General features: G+C 46.0%; 1 protein-coding gene across 1 annotated transcript in view; it reads right to left on the reverse strand.

The window, feature by feature from the left end:
* The window catches only part of LOC146805332 (cilium assembly protein DZIP1-like), a 1720714-nt gene that overhangs the window by 1394627 nt on the left and 303004 nt on the right, over nucleotides 1-23083 (reverse strand). The window contains exons 3-4 of the mRNA XM_085622543.1: nucleotides 18595-18679; nucleotides 12174-12241 (exon numbers count right to left, since the gene is read on the reverse strand). Coding sequence (XP_085478669.1) covers nucleotides 12174-12241; nucleotides 18595-18679 — 153 coding nt within the window. The remainder of the gene's footprint in view (nucleotides 1-12173; nucleotides 12242-18594; nucleotides 18680-23083) is intronic.

Below are 23083 nucleotides of genomic sequence, written 5' to 3' on the forward strand. Positions count from 1 at the left end.
CCCTACCTTTCAGATACACTGCACCCAGCCCAGGGGGGTACCTAGGGCACCATAGGGATGCCTGACATGTACAGAAAGGGAAGGATAAGGCCTGGTTAGTGGGTGCACTGGCCAGGTCGACATGGCAGTCCTGGACTGCACATAGGCACTGCAAGCAGGCCTAAGACATCATTTTAGCGCTACTCCTGTGGGTGGCACAATCAGTGCTGCAGCCCACTAGTAGCATTTGAATCACCAGCCCTGGCACACGCAGTGCACTTTACTAGGGGCTAACAGGTGAAACAAATATACCAATCATGGATAACCAATCAACACAACAATTTACCAAGGGAGCACTTGCACTTTGACACTGATCAGCAGTGGTAAAGTGCCCAGAGTCCTATTGCCAACAACCATGGGTCAGACAAAATAAAAGAGGAAGAAGCAAAAAGTTTGGGGATAACCCTGCAAAAAGGGCCGTTTCCAACAAGGGTCATCAATTGCAGTTACAGGGCAGGGTTCTGCACCCTGGGCTGCACGATTTTGCATCTCCATGCTTTGAAACTGAGTGGCATAAATGATTCTCTTTTGACCTTCCTCATGAGGCCAATGATGTAATCTTGGCTGCAAGACGTCTCTCTAGACAAGCATTGGCATAGCCAATAGGTCTCGCTTTTGGGACCTTATAAGTGTTTAGCAATGCAGCAGTTGATGTTGTTGCACCTAGGATAACGTGCTGCATGGCTAAATACTTATAAGGTCCTAAAAGCGAGACCTATTGGCTATGCCAATGCTTGTTGTGACTTTTGCCACATACCCTGTTAAACACAAGAGGGAAGATAAAATACAATTGGTGAGACTGTTTAAGAGCTGCCAATAGAAAAAGTATTTAACTTGTGGTTTCACATAGTGTCACGTCTGTGCTTCAAGGCGTGTGCATTAATGCAGCATGACGTTAAAGGTTTAGCAAAAGCAACGGAAATGCCGTTCCCACCCCAAAACAGTCAGCATTATTCTAGTGTAAGAACCCACTGCATTCTCTGGTGTCCTCTTCTAGCTGCCCCGGTGGCCCCACTGATTGCCTGCACGTTTGCTCCGACATGTCCTTATCGCAATTATTCAGAATACATGTATTTTTTACGCACACATTTGAATTCAAAATGAAGGCACTTGCCAAAGTTGAAAAATAGGTGGCATATGCGCTGCTTGTTTTCTGCCCTTCCTTGAAAACAACTCATCTGCTGCAAAGTAGATTAGATTTGCAAAGCAAGGACACGCACCCCGGCTAGACTGGAAAGGAAAGAGCGGAGAGGGTGCACAGCAAGTTATTCAAAGTTTCCACCAACCCCTCGGAAAACCACCTGAGGGTTAACAGCAAGCTTATTACGTACTCTGAGAGATATTTACATGGAAATGCCCTCGGAACTCGCTCAAACTGGAGTTGTTTCCTCACCACAGGACAATGAGCCGCTCTGTGAAACTGCCAGGCAGAAAAGAAACAAACGATCGCAGGCAGGTATTTCATGTCACCGGCAGGAGGTCAGTCGGCAGATGGGTGTGTGAACCAGTTGAAACATGTAAATGAGTGTCACTCAAAACCCTTGGCTGCAAACTCATCTAATGCTGAATCTGTTTCAGAAGCAGCCCAGCCTTTCCGAAAAAAAGAACTTACTCATCGACGTCTAGTGATTCCATTGGTGGCAGAGCATTCAAAGGCGGACGAGAAAAGTTTTCATTACCTGAAAGAAAACAAGAATTGGCCGCCTCAGCCGTAATAGTAATGCAGCCACGAAAGCAAAAGTGATCGCGGGGACGCGCTCTGTGGTGGGGAGGAGCAGAGCGAGGCGCGCTGAAGGTTACCGCGAGGAAAGCCACGGCAAAAGTGAAAGTGATCGCGCTCCAGATGGCGCTTGGGGCACTGAAAGCTGGCGGCTGCACGCATGCTTGTGCGCGTAACCGCACGCCGGAGGCCAGCAAAAGCCTTTGGCACCACTTTTAAAACTCCACTCCTAAATGTCTCGCCAGACCAGGGCATGCGCTGGCTCAGGCGAGACCTAAAAAACCAGTGTACACCAATCATAGGGACAAATTTGTGGCTGGATGCAGAACCTGCCAAACTAGCCCCCTCCAACCCAGGTTGTCTGAAGGTTTGGTGTTTGCCTTGTCCCTGGTCCTGACTTCAACTTTCAACACTATTAAAGGCTACCTGTTGGCTCTTTCTGCCTTTTTGAGGTTGCCAGATAAGCCTTCTTTATTTAAATCACCTGTTGTGATGACATTTTTGAAAGGTTCACCACTTGTATTTCCACCAACATGCTTTGTGATGCCACAGTGGGACTTGCATTTAGTATTCACTTTTTTTGATATGTGCTCCTTTTCTTTTGAGATGCTACACAGTTGTCCCTTCAGAGTTTTGACAATGAAAACAGTATTTCTCATTGCCCTAATATTGGCTGGGAGCCAGTGAAATGTGGCTAATGCACTTTTTGCTGAAGCGTTTGAGAAGCTTGAGACAGCTTAGCAGCTGCATTCTGGATCAGTTGCAGTCTCTTTATGCTGTATTTAGGGGCGGCCAGATACAAGGAGTTCCCGTATTCTAAACAAGACAGGATCAGTAAATGGCTCGCCATCGACCCAGTGGCGTAACAAAATGTGAGGAACCCTCCTGCAAGATATGCAGAAGGGGCCCCTCCCATCAGGGGCCCACATCCACCATGCAACTTTCTCTAGGCATGGGGCTAGATGTTGTTGGTCTAGGCCTGTCTCTGGGGAAAGGGAGACGAAAATGTGTGTTTCGTCTGCGTACGACACAATTCACACTCCAAACTCCTTGACAGTGTCTTCTAAGGGGCTAAGGTAAACGTTAAACGGTGTTGAACACAATGAGGAGCCCTGTGGAACCCCACACTTTAATTCAAAGACATCCAAGTAACAAGGGGGCTCACATATTTGAAGGACCTATCGCTCAGAAATGAAGAGAGTCACTTCAAGGCAGCGTTTTGTATCACTAAGTCTCTCATCCTGTCAACCAGCTTCGCTAGGTCCACAGTGTCGAACGCAGCATTAAGGTTAAGATGAATGATTGCCGCTGTTTCAATTCCTCTGTGATGGTTAACAGTGCGGCTCCAAGCTCTGCTGAGGCCGGAAACCAGTTTGAGGTGGGTTGAGGAGCGAACTGTCCTCCACAAACTGGGAAAGCTTTTGGTTAACATGCCTTTCAAATATCTTCTCCATGGCTGGGAGCAGGAAGATAGGTCTATACTTCACTGGGCATGACCTGGCAAGATTAGGCTTCTTTAACAGAGGCTTGACCCCTGCATGCTTCCAGGCTTGGGGAATGTTTCCAGTAGAAAGAGATAGGTTGAGGAGCTCCAACATTGTGAAAAGAATTGCTTGTGCTCCTTACACAAGAATATGGGGTGAGGCAGTATCCAGTGGGGAGCCAGATTTGACTTTGTCAACTAAGGCAGTGAGTAGCTCCATAGTGACGGGGGAAAGTTTAAGAGACACATACTGGCTGTGTACTGGCAAATAATCAGCCTTCAGAAATCCTATGGGCTCATTCCACAGTAGCTAAGGCTGCTATCATGTGGAGTACATGTCTTGGACATTTGTCAGGTGCCTAGGGGAATGTCAGTACGTATATTCATGAGGCGCTATTGCCTTGACAGTCAAGTCCATGGAGGGGGCAGTGTGCCCCCTCAGTCCTGCAGGACATTTATCAAAGACCCACCACCTTTAGAGGTACTGCTATGTTATCTATTCACAAGGTGAGGAACCAGCAGTTGGAAGTATCCACCAGAAGAACAAGTTACTTACCTTCCATAACAATATTTCTGGTAGATTTTCTACCTAACAGGAGAATCCTTACCAACTTTTACACCTCCCCTCCCCTTTCTGTGGACTGGACTCTTTTCCATCTGAAAAGGTCCTAATCCAGAGATCTGCATACTGGTCTTGCCAATCTGCCAATGGGCTCAGCATTTGAGGGCATGGGCAGCTTAAGAAAGGAATTGACATTAGTGGGTCTTATATGCAGATCCATGCATCACTTCTAGAGAGGAATGATGTTGGAGTGAAGCCGCATGATGCCACCTACTGGTGAGAAAGAGTGCTGCTTTAAAGTTTCTAGATCCAGTCTGATGTCTGAGAAATATTCACCAGGTGAGGGATCTGTGGTTAGATCGAGTATCTACCAAGAAGATTGTTACTGAAGCAAACTAACTTGTTATGTACACACACACACAAACATTTGATGCTGTTTTTTCTTGTGTTTGGAGCTTAATGTTTTCACTTTAAACAAAACACCAAAGTGTGCATTTTGTTCAGCCAGATTGCCAAATTCCAACATAGTATTTACACAAAGCAATCTCTCTTTTTAAAGAATAATTGTCATTGCTACTCATCCACATCACATCCCAAAACATCGCAGCTCCCATTATTCCACTGGTCAGCACCAGGAAACAGAGATATGCCCTGCTTTCTAAAAAAAAAAACACCCAACAACATGGTAGTCTGCACTGTGTATGTAAAGTTGGGAGAAAACAGAAGGACAATTCCAAGTTCACAACTCAACTAAGGAAAGAAAGGTTAATAGGTAGGCTGCAGAGAGCTTTTGGAGGTGAAAATACAAAGAATTGGTTTGTGTTCAGTTAAAATGAAAACTCAGGAAATATAAATTAACTCTGTTTAAAGTGAAATCGGAACATTTCTGTAAGATCATTAGCCCAGAAGAAAACTGTCCTAAAACACTTTTTAGGTGATTTTTAAATTAACCCTGCTTGTGTCACACCTGTGGTGCCACAGACTACTTTTTGTGCTTAGGTTGCCTTCCACTTTATCACCAAAATTAAAAGAAATATAGAGAACAAGATCAAAGAAGGATATAGCATATATGACCTTCATGATACTGATATGCAAAATAGGATAACAAGTGTAACCTCTGGGCTATCATGATATATATAAGAGGTGGGGAGTATCCTATTTATACTAAAATTTCATTCTCCTGAAGATGTATACGTGTTAGACCTGACATCCTTGGCGTGGGTTTTTCCCCTATCTCTTGCCTCTGCTACCTGGATTTTTGATGCTGTGATGGATTTCGTTTTGCTGGTTTAGATGCTTTGGACACTCTGCCACTGCTAATCAGTGCCAGAGTGTAAGTGCTCCCTGTGTAAAATATCGTATTGATTGGATATACCTGATTGGCATATCTGTATCACCATGAAGTCCCTAGTAAAGTGCACTGTGTGTGCCAGGGCTGGTGATGACAGATGCTACTAGTGGGTCTGCAGCGCTGGTTGCGCCACCCACCTGTGTAGCTCTAAAACAGTGTCTCAGGCCTGCCACCGCAGGCCTGCCTGCAGTCCCCGGACTGCCATGTCCTCCTGGCCAGTGTCCACACTGACCGGGCCTAACCCTTCCCTTCTCGTACACGTCAGTCATCCCTATGGAAGGCCCAAGGTACCCCCCTGGGCAGGGTGCAGTGTATGTAGAAGGAAGAGCATGTACTAGAGCAGGTAACATGTTCTGGTAGTGAACACCGGCCATTTTTGTGTGTTCACTACTGCAAGGTTATCTTGTTCCATAGGCTAACATGGGGGAGGCTGGTGCCAATGGCTATCCGCCTATCTTCTCATAGGAACAAGATAAGACATGAGCGTTTGATATCCCTGAGCTCAGCATTTAATAACACATCTTTTAGGAGAGGTTGTTTTTAAATCCTGAGTTGGAGAATAGTACTTTTTAGAGAGTAGCTGTTCTCTTGTCTGACCCTTCTGTGTGCCTGGGCGTGCTTGTGGATTGACTGTCTGGCTTGAGAGTGACAGGGGCTGGGGATCCCCTGGATGGTTGGCTGAGTCAGCCCTCTGCTGAATAGCGACATTTGCAAGGAGAGTGGAGGGAGGAGATAGCACCTGGGATTGAATAGGGCTGTGCCTGCCTGCCACTCTGCTGGCTCCACCTCCTGCTGGGCGGCTGACGACTCTGCCCCTCACTCTGAAAAGAATGTAGAGGCCAGGAAAACAAAGTGCTCCAGCGACACCCAGAACTGGATCAGACCGGGCTCAGGACCCACTTGCACAAAGACTTCAAAGACTTTTAGGGGTATAAGTATACGACCCCTGACAACAGATTTTCAGATTCGACCATCGAGAGGAACCTCTGCTGAAAGACGGACCGCTGAAGAACTAAAGGAAGATTGCCGTGCTGTGTGCTCTAAAGGCTGACCTGTTCTGCTGTACAACTGAAGCTGAGGAGAAGAAGGGGTCTTGCTGTGTGCTGACCCTATCCACTTGACCAAACAAGACTTTGCTGTGTGCTGTGTCTTCAACTGAATCTCCAAGGGCCTGAGAAGAGCTGGCCTCCTGTTTCGCAACCCAGGGATAGAAAGGTTGCCAAGAACTCAAGACTCTGCTGTGTCCCACCTGCGCTGCTGTGTGCCGCAGGGACCGCGGACTGTTCTACCGAGCTTCTCAACATCTGCCTGTGAGGTGGGCTGGCTGCTCTCTGTCTTGCTGGAGAGTACCGCACCGATCCGGGCCTGACACCGGTTGCCGCATCAAGAAGATCGACGTGCTCATCGGCACGTGCCTTGCCGCGACCCGGAGGCCTGACGCAGATCGAGAGTCGTATTTCCCTGCTCTACGAAGCCGCGCTGTGAGTGGCTGACTCCGGTGACGTCGACATCGTCACTGGGGGCTCGTCGAGGGAGTTGTGGAATCCTTGCACCGAACAGCCCGAGGAGCGCTTGTACAACGAGTGCAGCGACACCGCCAGAGCAACGTAGCTGCCTAAACATCAAGAGCCTACAAACTGATTCATTCTCAGTGAGTATCGAATCACTCAAGAGACTAGAGACTATCATCTTACGATCCCGACCAACCAAGAAAGCGAATATTGTGTAAACCTGTGATGCTTGATTTCAACTGCGGAAACTAGATAAAGATATATTATTTTTGATATAACTCACCTGTGTGGTCTAAGTTTGTGGTGTGCGGAGGGGGGATCATTGTGGTGTCTACGTGCAAATACCTTACACATTGCCTTGGGGATAAGCCTGTCTGCTCGAGCCAAGCTACCTAGAGGGTGAGCAGGGGTTATCTACCGTGTGTGTCCTTGTACCCTGACTAGAAGCAAGGGTCCCTATTTGGTCTAAGGTGAATACCTCTGCGAACTAGAGACCCCCAGATCTAACATTGGTGGTCAGCGGTGCGGATTAGAACCAGTATTTGCACTTGACCTGCAGTGATTCTTCGTACATCACTAATCTAGTAAACAGTTGCATTGCACGAAGTTTTTTGCGAAGACTATTCTTGGAGGATCGACGAAGCATCATGTCTCTGAATGGAGTAGGTGAGGAGTCGGAATTGCAATTCGAAGTGGAAAAGTTGCTCACGTACAAGAAGGATCAACTAAAGCAATTCTGCAAGCAGCTTGGATGCCCAGCGAAGGGCAGCGCCAACAGGACGGAGCTACAGAAAGCTCTAAGGGCCTGGTGGGAGGCCAAGAATGGTGCAACCGAGGAAACTACGGAAGGGGATGGCACACCGGAGCACGGATTTGGATCCGATGATCTGCCAGTGAATAGGCCAGCGTCTAGGGCTGGCAGCGCCCATTCCAGTAGGAGCCTCTCTCCAGAGGAGCTGGAGGAAAACCAGAGGGTTAGAGCCCATGAGATTGAACTTTTTAAACTCAAAGCTCAAGCGGAAGAAAGGAAACTGCGCCTTGACAGTGAGAAAGAGGCGGAGGAGAGGAGGAATGCTCTCGCTTTGGAAGAGAAGAAACTCCAGTTGGCTCATGAGTTGAGCATGAGGGAGCTGGACATTAAAGCCAAACAAGTGGCGTCCAGTCCGAATGGTGGCAGCGCACAACCAGTACAGGCGGGTAAAGTATACATACCGAAAGATTTGGTGCAGAATTATCAGAGGGGTGAGGATATCTATGCGTGGTTTAGATCCTATGAGCTTGCCTTGAAGATGAATGAAGTGCCTGAGAAGAGTTGGGGAGCAGGTTTGTGGAAACATTTTGAGGCCTCTGGGAGGGATGTCTTAGCACCCTTAGAAGCAGCAGGGACCTTAACCTACCCCACTATGAAGGAGGCCTTATGCCTCAGGTATGGGCTTACACCAGAACAGTACCGCCAGAAGTTTAGGAACTTCAAGAAACTTGATTCGAGTACGTGGGTGGAGTGTGTGAGTATGTACACGCGTGCACTGGAAGGTTGGATAAAGGGCAGCAAAGTTACTGATTATGTGGGGTTGTGTCACTTGATTAGTTGGGAGCACTTGAGTAGTCTATGTGTTCCAGAGCTGCGCCAGCATCTTTTAGACAGCAAGTGAACTGATCCCAGTGAGCTTGCTAAAGAGGCAGACCGCTGGACTAGCACCAGGGTCAACAAAGGGGTGGTAAGTATGCCAGCCAAGGGTGGACAGGGTCCCCAGCAGAAAGGTGGGGAGGACAAGGGTAACAGTAAGGAGTTCTCTAAAGGGCCCCAAAACAGTTCCCAGGAGAAGGAGTCCCAAGCCCCCAAGCCGAAGAGGTCTTGGCCCCCTAAGGGCAACAGACCACCGCCTACTTGCTATGCTTGTAGGGAAGTGGGGCACATCGCCCCTAAATGTCCCAAGAAACCCCCAGCACCAGCTGCTGCTCCAGTCCCAGGGTTAGCTAGTGTAGCTTTGGGAGGGGATTTGATTTCCAGTGGGGAAGAGGGATTAGCTATGATGACCCTTGTCTCGTTAGGAGACCAAGAGATGGTCCAGGATACCTTGATACCCGCTAACACTAAGAAATACGGGCAAAAGGTGACCATCAATGGGAGGGAGATAGAGGCTCTGAGAGACACCGGGGCTAGTGTGACATCCGTCAGGTGTCAGTGGGTGTCTGAAGAGCAAGTCATTCCCAATGTGCTCCGCCCAGTAGTGGCAGCTGACACTTCAGTTCGCCTCTGCAAGATGGCGCGTGTTCCCTTTACATGGGGGGGAGTCTCTGGTACCTTGGAAGTCTGTGATGCCTTGCCGGTAGATTGTCTGTTGGGTAACGACCTGGAGAGTTCTCCATGGAAGGACGTAGAGCACAGAACTCACTTGGAGATGTTAGGACTGCCAGCGTGGATCTGTGTATCCACACGTGCCATGACAACCAGTAAGGGTGGATTAGTAGAACTGGAGCCTGGAACAACGGCCCAGGAACCTGCCAGGAGAGGAAGGGGCAGAGGGCGCGGGAAACCGGCCCCCACTGTTCCCGCGGTCCAGGAGGAAGCAGAACCTGAGGGGGATGCCCTGGAACCTACAGGGGAGCAGGTGGCCGAACTGGGGGAGTTGCCTGAGCTGACCCATTGGCAGCAAGAGGGTGGCCCCTCCAGGGAGGAATTCTGCCAGGCTCAGAAGGAGTGCCCTTCTCTCGTCGGTGTGCGGCAGCAGGCTGCAGACCAGGCAGCAGGCCTAGAGTCCAAGGAACATTTGATTTACTGGGAGGATGACTTACTGTATAGTGAGCCTAAGTTCGCTGAGCCCGGTGCAGCCCGTGTGCTGGTGGTACCCGAGCGCTTCAGGAACTTCTTACTGGGTCTGGCTCACGACGTGCCTCTCGCAGGACATCTGGGGCAAGACAAGACCTATCACAGGCTTGTCACCCACTTCTACTGGCCCCAGATGAAGAAGCACGTCGGTACCTTTTGTAAGTCTTGCCAAACCTGTCAAGCCAGTGGTAAGAGCGGAGGGAAGTGCGTGGCGCCCCTCCAGCCGTTTCCTGCAGTGAGCACCCCTTTCGAGCGGGTGGGCATTGATATCGTAGGGCCCCTGGATCCCAAGACCGCCTTAGGCAACAGGTTTATCCTGGTCTTAGTGGATCACGCCACTCGGTACCCGGAAGCAGTCCCTCTCAGGACAATCACAGCGCCCGTGGTGGGCCATGCATTAATGGGGATCTTTTCCCGTGTGGGGTTTCCCCGAGAGGTGGTCACCGACCGGGGTACCAACTTCATCTCTAGGTATATGAAGTCTCCGTGGGAGGAGTGTGGAGTAACTTATAAGTTCACCACTCCTTACCACCCTCAAGGAAATGGGTTGGTTGAAAGGTTCAACCGCACCCTGAAAGGTATGATTATGGGCCTAGCGGAGCCCATGAGACGGAAGTGGGACGTCTTGTTACCATGCCTGTTGTATTCACCTTAGACCTATTTGGTCTAAGGTGAATACCTCTGCCAACTAGAGACCCCCAGATCTAACAATACCCTACCAACATTTTACAGTTTCAGTAGTTACCCCCATTTTAAACTCCATATTTACCTCAGGGATAGTCCCTAACTGTTGGAAGATAGCAGAGGTAACACCTCTCTTGAACAATATCCAATCTAGCCCCATTAGCAGCACATAATAATTGTCCCATTTCATTGCTTCCAGCAATGGCCAAAAAGAAAGAAAACAGCAGCCAAATGGGATTTAGGCCCAAATCTGCTTTGGTCTTTATTCCAAATAATTGAAGACTCAATTTAGATGGTGGTGATCTCAACTGTCTCATTCTGTTTGACCTTTCAGTTGCTTTTGATATAGTTGATGATTCCTTCTTGATTATGCAGACTGAGGAGGTAGGCTTTGGTGGAACAGCTGTGAATTGTTGTTGATCCTTTTTGCAGAATGATCCAAAAAATCAAACTCAAGACAATTTCCTCTATTGTGTGAAGTTTTACAGTGATTGGCATTATCACAATTCTTTTTTGTATCTCTATGTATCTAATGAACAAAAATGTAAGAGGCTTTGTGAAATAACAACTTTTGTGAAGATAACCATATTATTCTGTGGATCACTAAACCTGGAGATATTAAAGGGAGATCTGACTAATTGCCTAATGTTGGTCTGGAAATGGATAAATATTAACTTTCTCTGAATGAACTGCTCCAAAATAAAACTTCAGTTTGGAAAAAAAAATCTGTGGACAAATTTTTCTTATCCAGAGACTGATGGCCTGCCACCTGCGATGCCTGAGAAGGTAAAGCGTCTATGATTAGTCTTGAAAAAAGACCTTTATGTTGTACCTCAAATTTTCAAGGATGCATCTGCTTGTTCTTTGCATTTAAAGATGCTTTGTAAACTATTGATGTTTATCCTAGGTGATTAGAGAGTTGTATCCGCTAATGCCACAATAAACTCATGGTTTGACTTTGTAAATACCTGTTTCCTGCGATTGATTAAGGCTACAAATTAAAAACTTCAGAGAGTACAAAACCTGGCAGTTAGAGTGGTTTGAATCTTCATAAATATAAAAAGATATCGGTAGGGCACAGATCTCTTTACCAGCTACCTTTTTGCACAGGATCAAATTTAAACAGTCTGCTTCTGTTATAAAGCTTTCTACAGGGTCAGCTCTACATTTCAGAAGCTTCTGTCCAGACACAAAATTAACATGCCTTTGAGATCTGAAAACATTCTCATAAAACCCCAATTTGCAAAGCTCATAATTAATTGCAGTGTGCTCTGTCTTGGCTTTCTTTTCACAGAATACCATTTTCGTGTAACAACGGCACAATGTAATACTGACATCATTTGGTACAAATCTCAAAATCCTTTAGTTTTGTTCATCTGAAATTTTTGGGTAGTTCCTTTCGATTGAGTGTTTATAGCGCCATGAAGCCTTTACAAATAAAAAATAATTGGGACCCACAATAGCAGTAGCATTACAAGAGGTTACACCACCAGTGATGTATTTTGGGTGGGCTTTAGCAGTCCAGCATCGGGATTCTGTGTCAAAGAAATAGGATCAGTTGCCAAAGCTCACAAGAGACCAGCCATTCCATGCCACCCTAGACTCTAATTACCCTCCCTCAAATAAAGCAAGCTACTTTTATTAATTGTGGTAGCAAATCAGTCCGAATTACTCAACATTTTAAGAGGTTTTTATTAATCATATAAATGTTGCTTATAGTAGTGTTCCAAGATCTCCCTCATAGTGAGACTTGAATTTCTAATTATCTTAAATGTGTGCAAAACATGCAGGAAAATAACATTTCAGCGTAAAATTATTTTTCTGCATGTCATACTTGTTCATGGCCACGTAGAGGACATAGTGCAAAACTCTCTATTTAAATGATCTCTTCTTTATATGTAATGTCTCAAAGTTGCAATTGAATTCTGCTCTGAATGATATTTAGGAAGTCAATGAGTCTTATGAAAGCTTAAATAATTGCAAAGTTTCCCACCTGCAACTCCTGTTTCAGCTGGTTCACCTCTGCCTGAAGCTCTTCACATTTTCTTGTATTGGCTTGCTCTTTGTAAATGAAAAAATAATTAAGCATTAGGTTTTAAACACCATCATGTTCCAGCCATAGCCTTAAATATTTCACATGGGCAAGATGAAAATTTGAGCAAAATAACTGAATAGAGCAGTGCAACATAATTTATTTTATTTGTGCAGAATACATGGAAGCCACCAACCCAAGAATAAAAACCTGCCTCTAATTTACTTACTACAATCAAGGAGCGAAGTCAATGGGGTCCTCTAATTAGAAAACGCATCACTACTCTACTGTGGAAGCTTATGACAATTGAGTTGTGACATCACACATCCAGACGCCACAGCCAGCAGATATTGTAACAAGCAGTGGGGAAGCCAATAACTACCCCTTTTAAATGAGTGTGCTTCACTGACTGGCAAGTTTGAAGACAGATAACAAGTCATATACAGGTCAGTAAAGGAAGGCTGTTAAAGGGATTGGTCACAAACTAACAGTTCTAGAAATAAAATCTATCACTCAAGCAAAAATGGACTCTAGCTCAGGAATGGGCAACATAAATGATAAAAGGAGCACAAAATATGTTTATTGCAGGGCCAAAAATAATCAGCGACTGGAGGTGGATGAGGAGTAGGTGACGGATAGGTTGTCAGGTAGTCTATATAGAACTGCAGGCATTGCAGGAACTCTTGACACCCTGAAAAAGTGAAATAGTTAAGACTGGTGGGGTGCGGAGCCTGACCCCCCCCCATGAAACCAGAGGTCCATCTATCTTACATACCCTAAACCCTAATGGCCCACATTTTCCTGTTTTGTGTATTCACAGCTACCTTTCTATTGCATAAGGGAGAAGAGAGTGCATAGGTCATTAATTGCTCCAGAATATGGACAGAAACAGTCATCTGGGAGATCAGCATTATGTGGTGCCTCTGTGGGTGAAATGTTGTCTAAAAGCATCTGCAGCTTCAAACCCTCCATGTGCCGGTCACAGATTCTAGTCATCTCTGTTGAAACATTGTGTAGCACGTGACACAGTGCTGACTTTTAACATCAAGCACTCCTAGTGTGTCAGGCCTTTTCAGTTATTGACTAGGCACATCCCAAAACTAGTGCTTAATTTGTAAAATAATGAGTGCCGGTCCCCAAAGCTCTGTCCAGAAGACCACAGACGGTGCAATTAGATGTCGACACGCCCACTACTATGGCTGGGACACCTAGGCTCTTTAATTGTATTTGCATTTAAATAACACTTACTACCCCTGATGAGGTGTCAAATCACTTTTTTGGCGCATAGCATGCTACTCGAGAACCCAAAAAGGATTAGTAGTGAATTAGTATATGGAAATATGAATTAATTTAAGCAGTGGACATATGAGTCTGTAGTTGAATTGAAAAGAATTATGGAAAACCGGATGCATTTAAAAGAAAAAATTAAACGTTTTCATTTCTTTTTTTAAGGGCAGCTAGTGGTCCCGGAGACCACTGACCGCCTCTAAAAAATATTTCCCCCCGCATTTGCAAAGGGAAAGGCGTCCCCTGGGGACCCATTCACATTTGCGACGGCCTTACCACCATCTTGAAGAGGGCAGTAAATTGCGAATGTTTTGTGAACGGAATTGCGGTCGCAAAACATTTGTACATGGCTTGTGAGTTGCAATTAGGAAGGGAATGCCCCTTCCTAATAGCGAGTCGCAAAACACTATTTTTGCGAGTCACAAATTATTATTTTTTATTGGCCGGTGTTAGCACTATGGCAAGATGAAGGATAGAACAAGTGCACCAATAGCATTGGATTGTGCAATTAATTAAAAAAAGCAGCAGGAAGAGGGAGGTAGAGAGCGAACAGGTCAAGCAGGGAAGCAAGAGGGGATGGGATGATGAGCAAGAAATGATGGGGGAAAAAACCTTGATTGAAGCAGCTTCAGCAACAAAAATTAATGTATCATTTTGTAATGTAACTGGTGATCATTTGAAGTGCCCCAATACCATTGTCTTGAGTTCGGACTATGGCAATATGGACAACGAAGCGAGCACTGCATCCCTTTATGTACAAGCGCATGCATTTTAGTGGTATATGTGTATGTGTACAAGGGAGACGAACTGAAAACATCTGAACACTTAGTCGGAGTAAGACCTCCGACCCTCGGTCTAGGTCCACTCTCTCCCTGCAGCTCCGCTGTGCCGTCCCTTGCCTCCAGACCCGACCTCCTCCTTGGGAAGTTCGAGGCTGCTGCCCACTCCTGCGCCTGCTGCCCGCTCCAACTAGGACTAGACTGCCTGCAACCACCGTAACCTTTCTCAGACGTTTTTTCTTTCTTAATTTTTCCCTGTTGTGCCACTGTTATTGTGCCCATCTGTGTCTTGCTCTAATTCCACCACTGTTTTTATTTTCTCATGCATGCCTGTTCCTTTCACCTTTCACCGCTACTGGCCCTGCGGCCCCTCCCCGCAGAATTCCCCAGCTCCCACCTCCCAGCCTCTCCTCCCTCCCACCTCTCCTACTTAATGGCGGCGCTGCGCGGTCGCGCAGTGGACGCGTGCAGCAGGCACGCAGTCTGCGCGCCCCACCTCTCCTACTTAATGGCGGCGCTGCGCGGTCGCGCAGTGGACGCGTGCAGCAGGCACGCAGTCTGCGCGCCAAAGGCAAGCCCGTCTGCGCCAGTCTGTGATCCGACCGCGGCCAGCGCCAGGAACCCTGGACCTCTCACTACCCATCGCTACGACACCACCACTCTCCTCGCACAAAACCCTTGAAGACTTAGAGAATGCCAACAGGCCTCGCCGAACATGACCCACGGCCAGATGTCCTGACTCCACTGCCGCCATACCCTCCCCGCCACCCAGGCCTCCAACACCGCTGACGCCAGCACCGATGACACCCTAAAATGCACTCTCCTCAATGTACGCTCCGTACACAAACACGCCATGGAAATCTGGAACCTACTCGACTCTCTCTCGCCCGACATCGCCTTCTTCACAGAGACCTGAACCAACGCATCCTCCGCCCCCGACATCAGCACCGCCATCCCAGATGGATACAAGACCCAAAGGAAAGACCGCCCCAACCTCCGATGAGGGGGCCTCGCCATCACCCACAAGAGCACCCTCTGCCTCACCACCTCCAGCGAAACCTTCCCCTCCGCTGAACACCTGCACTTCCAGATCCAGACCACCCCCAAAGCCACGCTCCGAGGAACCCTCGTCTACAGACCCCTTGGCCTCGAACACCCTTTGCCACCACCATCACGACTTCATCACACCCCATGCCATCGCCTCAAACTACATACCCATTGGAGACCCTAACTTCCACCTCGACAACCCCAGCGACCCAAACTCCACTATCTTTCGTGACAACCTTGCCAGCATCGGACTTAAACAACTCAGCAACACACCGAACCACAGAGCAGGACACACCCTCGACCCCATCTTCGCGGCAGGAAACAGCATCCAATTCAGCCACACAATACAGCCGCCATGGACCGACCACCACTGCGTACACTTCGCCATCAACAAACCCAAGGCACCCAAACCAGCCCCATGCCCACCTCGAAGGAACTGGAGCAAGGTTACCGATGAGCAACTTAACTCCACACTCACCCCAGACAACCACACCTGGGCACCCGACGCAAACAGCGTAGCCAGAGAACTCCACACCTGGATCTCCAACTGCGCAGACAAGCTTGCCCCGCTACGCAACCCCGACAGACAACGCCCCAGGAAAGCCGCTTGGTTCACCACCGCTCTCCAAGAAGCCAGACGCACCTGCAGACACATGGGGAAGAAGTGGAGAAACACCAAGACAACCGAAAACCACAAGGATGCCTTGACGGACTACCACAACCAGATCAGAGCCAACAAGGCGAGCTTCATCCACAACAAAATCCTGGCCAACTCCACCAACTCCAAGAAACTTTTCAGTGTCATTCAAAAATTCACCAACCCATGCAGCAAAGCCACAGACATCACTCAATCTCAAGACCTCTTTGACATGCTTGGAACCTATTTCCACCTCAAGATCAAAAACCTCTACGACAACTTCATCGACCATCCACAAGGTGCCACAGACAGCCCCCGCCCCCTAGAAACACCAGCCAGCCCACCATCTCCAACTGGACACCGATCACGGCCGAAGACACTGTCTCGACCATGGAAAGCATCCACTAGGGGACCCCACCGACTCCTGCCCCCTCACATCTACCACAGAGCCGCAGCCGCCATCGCACCCGAACTACAATGCACCATCAACACCACCTTCAAAACAGGCGCCTTCCCAGACGACTGGAAATGCGTAGAAGTCAGACCCCTGCTCAAGAAGCCCACAGCTGACCCCACCGACCTCAAGAACTATCTCGCTCCTCCTCTTCACAGCCATAGTTGCAGAGAAAACAGTCAACAGGAAACTGATATGATTCATTGAAGAGAACGCCGTCCTCGGCCCATCCCAATCCAGATTCTGAAGCAACCACAGCACAGAGACCACCCTACTCACCACCACAGACGACACCCGCACCCTCCTGGACCAAGGCCACTCCGCAGCCCTCATCCTACTCAACCTATTAGCCGCCTTCAACACCGTCTCCCACCGCACACTAGACGTCAGACTACACGGCTCGGGCATACAATAAACAACCCTGGACTGGATCCGATAATTCCTCACCGGAAGAAGCCAAAGGATCAGACTCCCACCCTTCCTCTCCGACCCCACGAAAATCATCTGCAGAGTCCCACAGGGTTCATCACTGAACCCCACCCTCTTCAACATCTACACGGCCCCCTCGCAGCCATCGTCTGACAACAGGGCCTCAACATCGTATCCTACTCCGAGGACACGGAGCTCATCCTCTCCCTCACCAAAGACCCCACCACTGCCAAACTCAACCTCCAGAAAGGAATGCAGGACGTCGCAGTCTGGATGACCAACAGCTGCCTGAAGCTCAACGCCGAGAAGACAGAAGTCCTCATCCTCGGTACCACCCCTTCTGCATGGGACAGCACCTGGTGGCCGACCACCCTCGGTAGCCCACCTACCCCCTCAGACCATGCCAAGAACCTCGGCATCGTTCTCGACTCATCACTCACCATGAACCGACAAGTCAACGCCATCACCTCCTGCTGCTTCAACACTCTCCGCATCCTCCGCAAAACCTTCAAGTGGATCCCCCCTGAGTCAAGGAAGACAGTCACCCACGCACTCATCACCAGCAGACTGGACTATGGAAATGCAATCTACGCCGGCATCAACAAGTCCCTACTCCACTAACTCCAGACAATACAGAACACCGCTGCCAAACTCGTCCTCGGCATCTCGCGACACGAACACATCAGTTAACACCTACGAAGTCTCCACTGGCTCCCCGTGGAGAAAAGAGTCACTTTTAAAATCCTCACTCACGCCTACAAATGCATACACAACAACAGACCCAAATACCCCAATGACAGAATCAACTTCCACGTACCCAAAAGAAACCTCCAATCTTCCAACCTCACACTGGCCGAAACCCCGTGCATCCTCAGAGCCAGATCAGGAGGAAGATCCTTCTCACACAGTGCAGCCAGGACCTGGATCCAGCTATCGGCAGACATCAGACGCGCCCCCTCCCTGAACACCTTCAGGAAGACCTTCAAGACCTGGCTTTTCAGCTAAACAGATCTGCGGACCCCCGCCCCCTCAGCGCCTTTAGACCCTCACAGGTGAGTAGCGCGCTTATAATTCCCTGATTGATTGATTGATTGATTGAAAACACAAGGACTCCTATGAAGAGCTTGAAAATAAAGAAGAAAACAGCTCCACAAAACAGGAGACATGTACTTTGCCCATGCATTGTGGGAGGGCCAAACACAAGAAGAGGGCATGACGCCCGCATGCCAATACGAATGGCACCGAAGAAAATTAGAGTGATGATGAGGTTTACCAATGGTAGGAGAAGGGCAGCCTGTAAGCCCACAGACAGAACACAACACATCTCTTTGAGACAGCACATGCACAGTCTGGCCAAGACCTTAAAAAAGGTAATTATTTGAACTATGAGTAATGCACAAAAATATTAAACCAAGGAAAGCTTTGAAGTATTTATTTAAGATGGAAAATGACAAACGGATGGCAAAAATATTGAACTGAACTTGAAATAAATGATTTTAATAGATGGAAATCTAGAAAAAGTTCACATAATTTCTAGTAAAATGCGAAGTGTATTCAGGCAACTAAGGAAAAATTCATACTGTTATCGGTGTGGACAAAACATTTTAATCAATCAACTGAAAATGTAAATAACAATAATGCTTTGAAAAATATTCAACATTCGAATTGGACAGTGTGAGCTCCACTTTGTAAAAGAGTTCCCACATAAATGATAAGACATTCATAAATGAACATTTACAAAGTGCTTACCAGCATTTACTTCTTCTGGATGACGTCTTTGAATGTGGTTCTGGAGGTAGGTACTATTCAAGAATGCTTTGTCACAAAACTGACACTACAAAACAAAAATAAAAGGGCCAATTACAGCTTATAGTCTAAAATCTCTAAAATACGGCCCGTGTTTTTATTTTATTCATTTAACAGGTGCATGTAGCACTGCTTTGCACAAGACAGTATTAAGGCACTTGCCATCACACTAAATTGGCTATAAGCAACACACAAGATAAACATTATCACAAGAGACATCATAGTGAAAAATAGTTGTTTGGTAGAAATAAAAACTAGAATAAGATGCCAAATAAACAAATGAACGAAAGGAGCAATGTGACCTACATTTTATGACACTAAATCTAGAGGAAACAGAAAAGAATAATTTTAAAGTCCTCCCTGACCATAAAAAGTATGTATATTGTGCTTGAATGTGCAGAGGAAGGGAACTGTAATTTCAGTTGCAGGGGATTAGGGCTTCTGAGTCTACTTTGACTGGTGGAAATAATGAGCATCTAAGACAAGTAGTGTTCTGGTGGTGATTGCCTTTGTCGGTGCTCAAACTTGTCCTAAAATATCCTGCTCATAAGCTGTGCAAACGGCTAGGACCAGGAGTGGTGCAGTGCCTATATACACTTTGGTGCTCCCTGATTGGACCCGTCACCTTCTCTACTACTACTACTATGATCAATTTCATTTATCAGTGCTGCAAAATTCTGATAAGAATGACAGACAAGAGTTGTTTGTTGAAATTTTATATGAAGAAATAATAGGTGGTATGCAGAGAATATACCATCAATAAATTGTGCAGCAAAGCATACAAATCATAAGTACAAAGGACTCAGTACAGTTCTATGTGAAATCCGGCATAGATTCACCTTCTAAAGATGGGAAATAGAGGCTCTGCTTGGTACAGAAACCACACCTCCTTTTATAGGAGTTAAAACCAATACTTCATATATTTTACACAAATACAAGTTTCCCAGGATAAATATCAATGAGGAACTAGCAAAAAGAAATATTTTACTGTCAAATACATTTGGAGATTCTTCCATGGTACCATTACATTGGATTTCAGTCCTTCTCGCGGTTTATTCAAACATATTAATTGATAGATTGTATAGCCCGGGACAGTTGGAATGTCAGTGGGGAAATTCTCGGGGAACGCTCCTTGTTTATTAGTGTGAATCGCACAATTCTTTATTTAGAACAAGAAACAGTTGTAATCATCACGGATTATATTGTGACTTCTGCGCAAGATGGAGGAAAGTGTAAACACAGTTTAGGTTAGTGTAAACTCGATTTATAATGCATTTAATACCGGATAAAACAACTCCCACAACCCACACGTTTACCAGTTCAATGCTCTAACTTGAGGCGCCTCTCCTTAGCTCTATACTATATGTATAACAACCACAACATTCATCCCTTTCAAAGGTCCAAGAATATAATCAAGAATAAAATAACTATGGCTCCTGCAAATCCAACAATCAAAGCCACATGATAGTTGTTCTTGTAATCCGTCCACTGCATTCTGCCACAGTGCACCTAGTACATTTCACAACATGCACTGGTCTGCAACAAATTCATTTTTGCATGCATGCAATCGCCATTGATACTCATGTCGTTCTTATTCAGCCACCTGGTCTTTCCAGAACCAGGGTTGAGTTGGAACTGGGTCAATTCAAATCTTGGGGAAAACCATCTGGACCATGAAATTGTAGTTCTATAGCCAATTAGTTTGACAATTTTGGGCCGGTTCCAATCGGAATCATCACCTCTGCTACCAGATATTTCAGTATGTAAACTTGCCCTTTATGATCCTGCTCATAGGGTACGCCAACAGCTAGGACCAGGAGCAATGTAGTACATTTATGGACTTTGGTGCTCCCCGATTGGCTCCTTCATCACTACTACTACTACTACTACTATGATCAAGTTCATTAATCAATGCTGTAGCATTCTGATAAGAGTTGTTGTTTGAAATTTTATATAAAAAAATAATAGGCAGTATACAGAAAATATGTCATCAATAAATTGTGCAGCAAGGTATTCAGATCATGAGTACAAAGGACTCAGAACAGTTCTATGTGAAATCTGGCACAGATTCACCTTCTAAAGCTGAGGAAAGAGAATCGCGTGGGTACAGAAATAACACATCCTTTTATAGGACTTAAAACAAATACTTTCATATATTTTACACAAATACATGGTTCCCAGGATACGTACCAATGAGGAACGAGCAAGAAGGAGCAGTTTACTGCTGAATACATTTGGAGAGTCTCTCATTGTACCATTACATTGGATTTCAGTCCTTCTGAAAGTTTATTCTAACATACTAATTGACATTGTATAACAATAGCCTGGGACATGTTCTTGGTTAGGTATAATGAAGAAATTCTCTGGGAAAACTCATTGTTCATTAGTGCTAGTGTGAATCACACAACTCCTTATATAGGACAAGAACCAACATTAGCAGTTATAATGTGATATATTGTGACGTCGGTGCAAGATAGATGACACAGTTTAGGTTAGCATAATCTCGCTTTATAATACATTTAATACCCACAGCTTCTAAGTGAGACAGCACACTTTGAATTTAATTATTGCGGTTATTAGTAGCCAAAATAGATCATGAAGCACAGACATGACATGATCACTTTTTTCATAGAAGTGTCTGGCCACAGAGTGTATTATTGCCTTCATCAGAGTGTATTAAGATGTTGCTAAACCTACTAGTATAGCAAACTTGAGGGCCAGTCTGAAGATGACAAGAGCTTGAACTTCTGTTTTCAGATGCTTCATGGAGGTTACTTGCGTGAGTTTTTGGAGGGCTTGGAGGTAGAATTTAGCAGATAGTGGTACCTAACCAATGTGCAGAACTATAGTGAGAGCTGAGTCTAATGCAATGCCAAATCTTTATATAGTCAGAGAAAGTGAAGAGGAGATCTCCGTTTTCAGTGTGTCAAATAATCATGGGTCAAATATATTTCTATTTTTAGAGTGTAATCCAAAGGAATTCATCTTCTTTGTGGGTTAGCATTAGGAAGCTTTATTTCATCAGGGCACATAGTTTCTTGAGGCAAATGCTAAGAGGGAAGCAGTCATTGATTCTTTTAGGTAAATGGAGGTCATTTGCAAACTGAAGAATAGAGACCTAAGAATCCTTGAATATCAGACACAGTAGCTATGTGTACAGATTGTACAGAGCAGGTGCTAAATCTGAAACCTGCGGAAGATCACAAGTCTCGGCAAATCTTCCGAGATTCAATACCTAATTACTGATCACAGTTGCTGAGGATGAAAGAGAACCAAATTAAGGCCACACCAGGGCTAGAACAAGCCAGTTAGGATGTGCTGCCAACAGGCCAAAAAGAATGAGTAGGCAAGAATTTCCCACATACAACTTGTAATGCACATTGGCTAACATCTTCAGCATGGCAATTTCTATACAAAAACCTAGACAAACAGATACTCCTTGGCAATAGCATACAATAGATTTGCTATCTACAAATTACTTGTTGGCTTTCCTCAACCAGAACGCATTTCATGCCAGTCAGACATTTGACATTATTTGTGGATATACGTTGGGGTTTATGAAAGCAGAATTGATTTGGACAGTCTTTAGATAGTTAGGAAAAATACCTTGAGTAAGAGATGTATTGATAAGGTAAATATGATGGATTTGAATATATATGAAAGCTGTCTTTACTGTTGGTAAACTTCTCGACAATCTAGATAGTAATTTGTAGGCTTGAGGTGCGCAATGATGTAGGAGAGTTCATCTTTGATAATGGGAATGTCGGGCTTACATGTTGCTGTTTTTAGAAGAATCAATTTTGTCAGGTTTGATATTTTTTCCAATGGATCCGATCATGTTTGTGAAAGAGGTGAGGAATTCCTCAAATTTTGAGACTGAGTGAGAGAGCAAAATAACTAAGTATGGTCATGTTAGAACAAACTTATCAGAAATGTGGTAAAGCTGAGTTTAATGAGGTGATGAATCACTAATGGATGAAGGGAGAATGGTCTAGTTGCTGAGCTTGGACGCAACAAAGTCTTGGAGATGGCAGGTGTCAGAAGGTTTAGAGTGTGCTGTTTTTTGTAGCAAGATCCAGACACGCACTAGCTCAGGGGAACATATCACTTAACTGATGCCTGGTGTCACCAGCATCCTGCGCAGGGAGCCTATACACATTACTCAGCACAACACGACACCTGGACTCACTTGGACTACAAGCTCCTTGCACCCAGCCAGACACAGTGGATTGATTCTATACAACATCTGCCACGTACTCTGTCTGATCACTCACTGGTGATCCTGAAGATGTATGTCCCCATGGCGGGTGAGGTGGAGCGGCAGTGGAGATTCACCGGGACGGCCCAATGCAATGACCTATTCCAATCGGAACTACGATTGGCAACAGTGGAATATTTTGAGATTAACAAAGGGTCAGTGAAAATCTGGGCT

Source organism: Triturus cristatus, chromosome 8 (genome assembly GCF_964204655.1).
Source record: "Triturus cristatus chromosome 8, aTriCri1.1, whole genome shotgun sequence".
Lineage (NCBI taxonomy): Eukaryota > Metazoa > Chordata > Amphibia > Caudata > Salamandridae > Triturus > Triturus cristatus.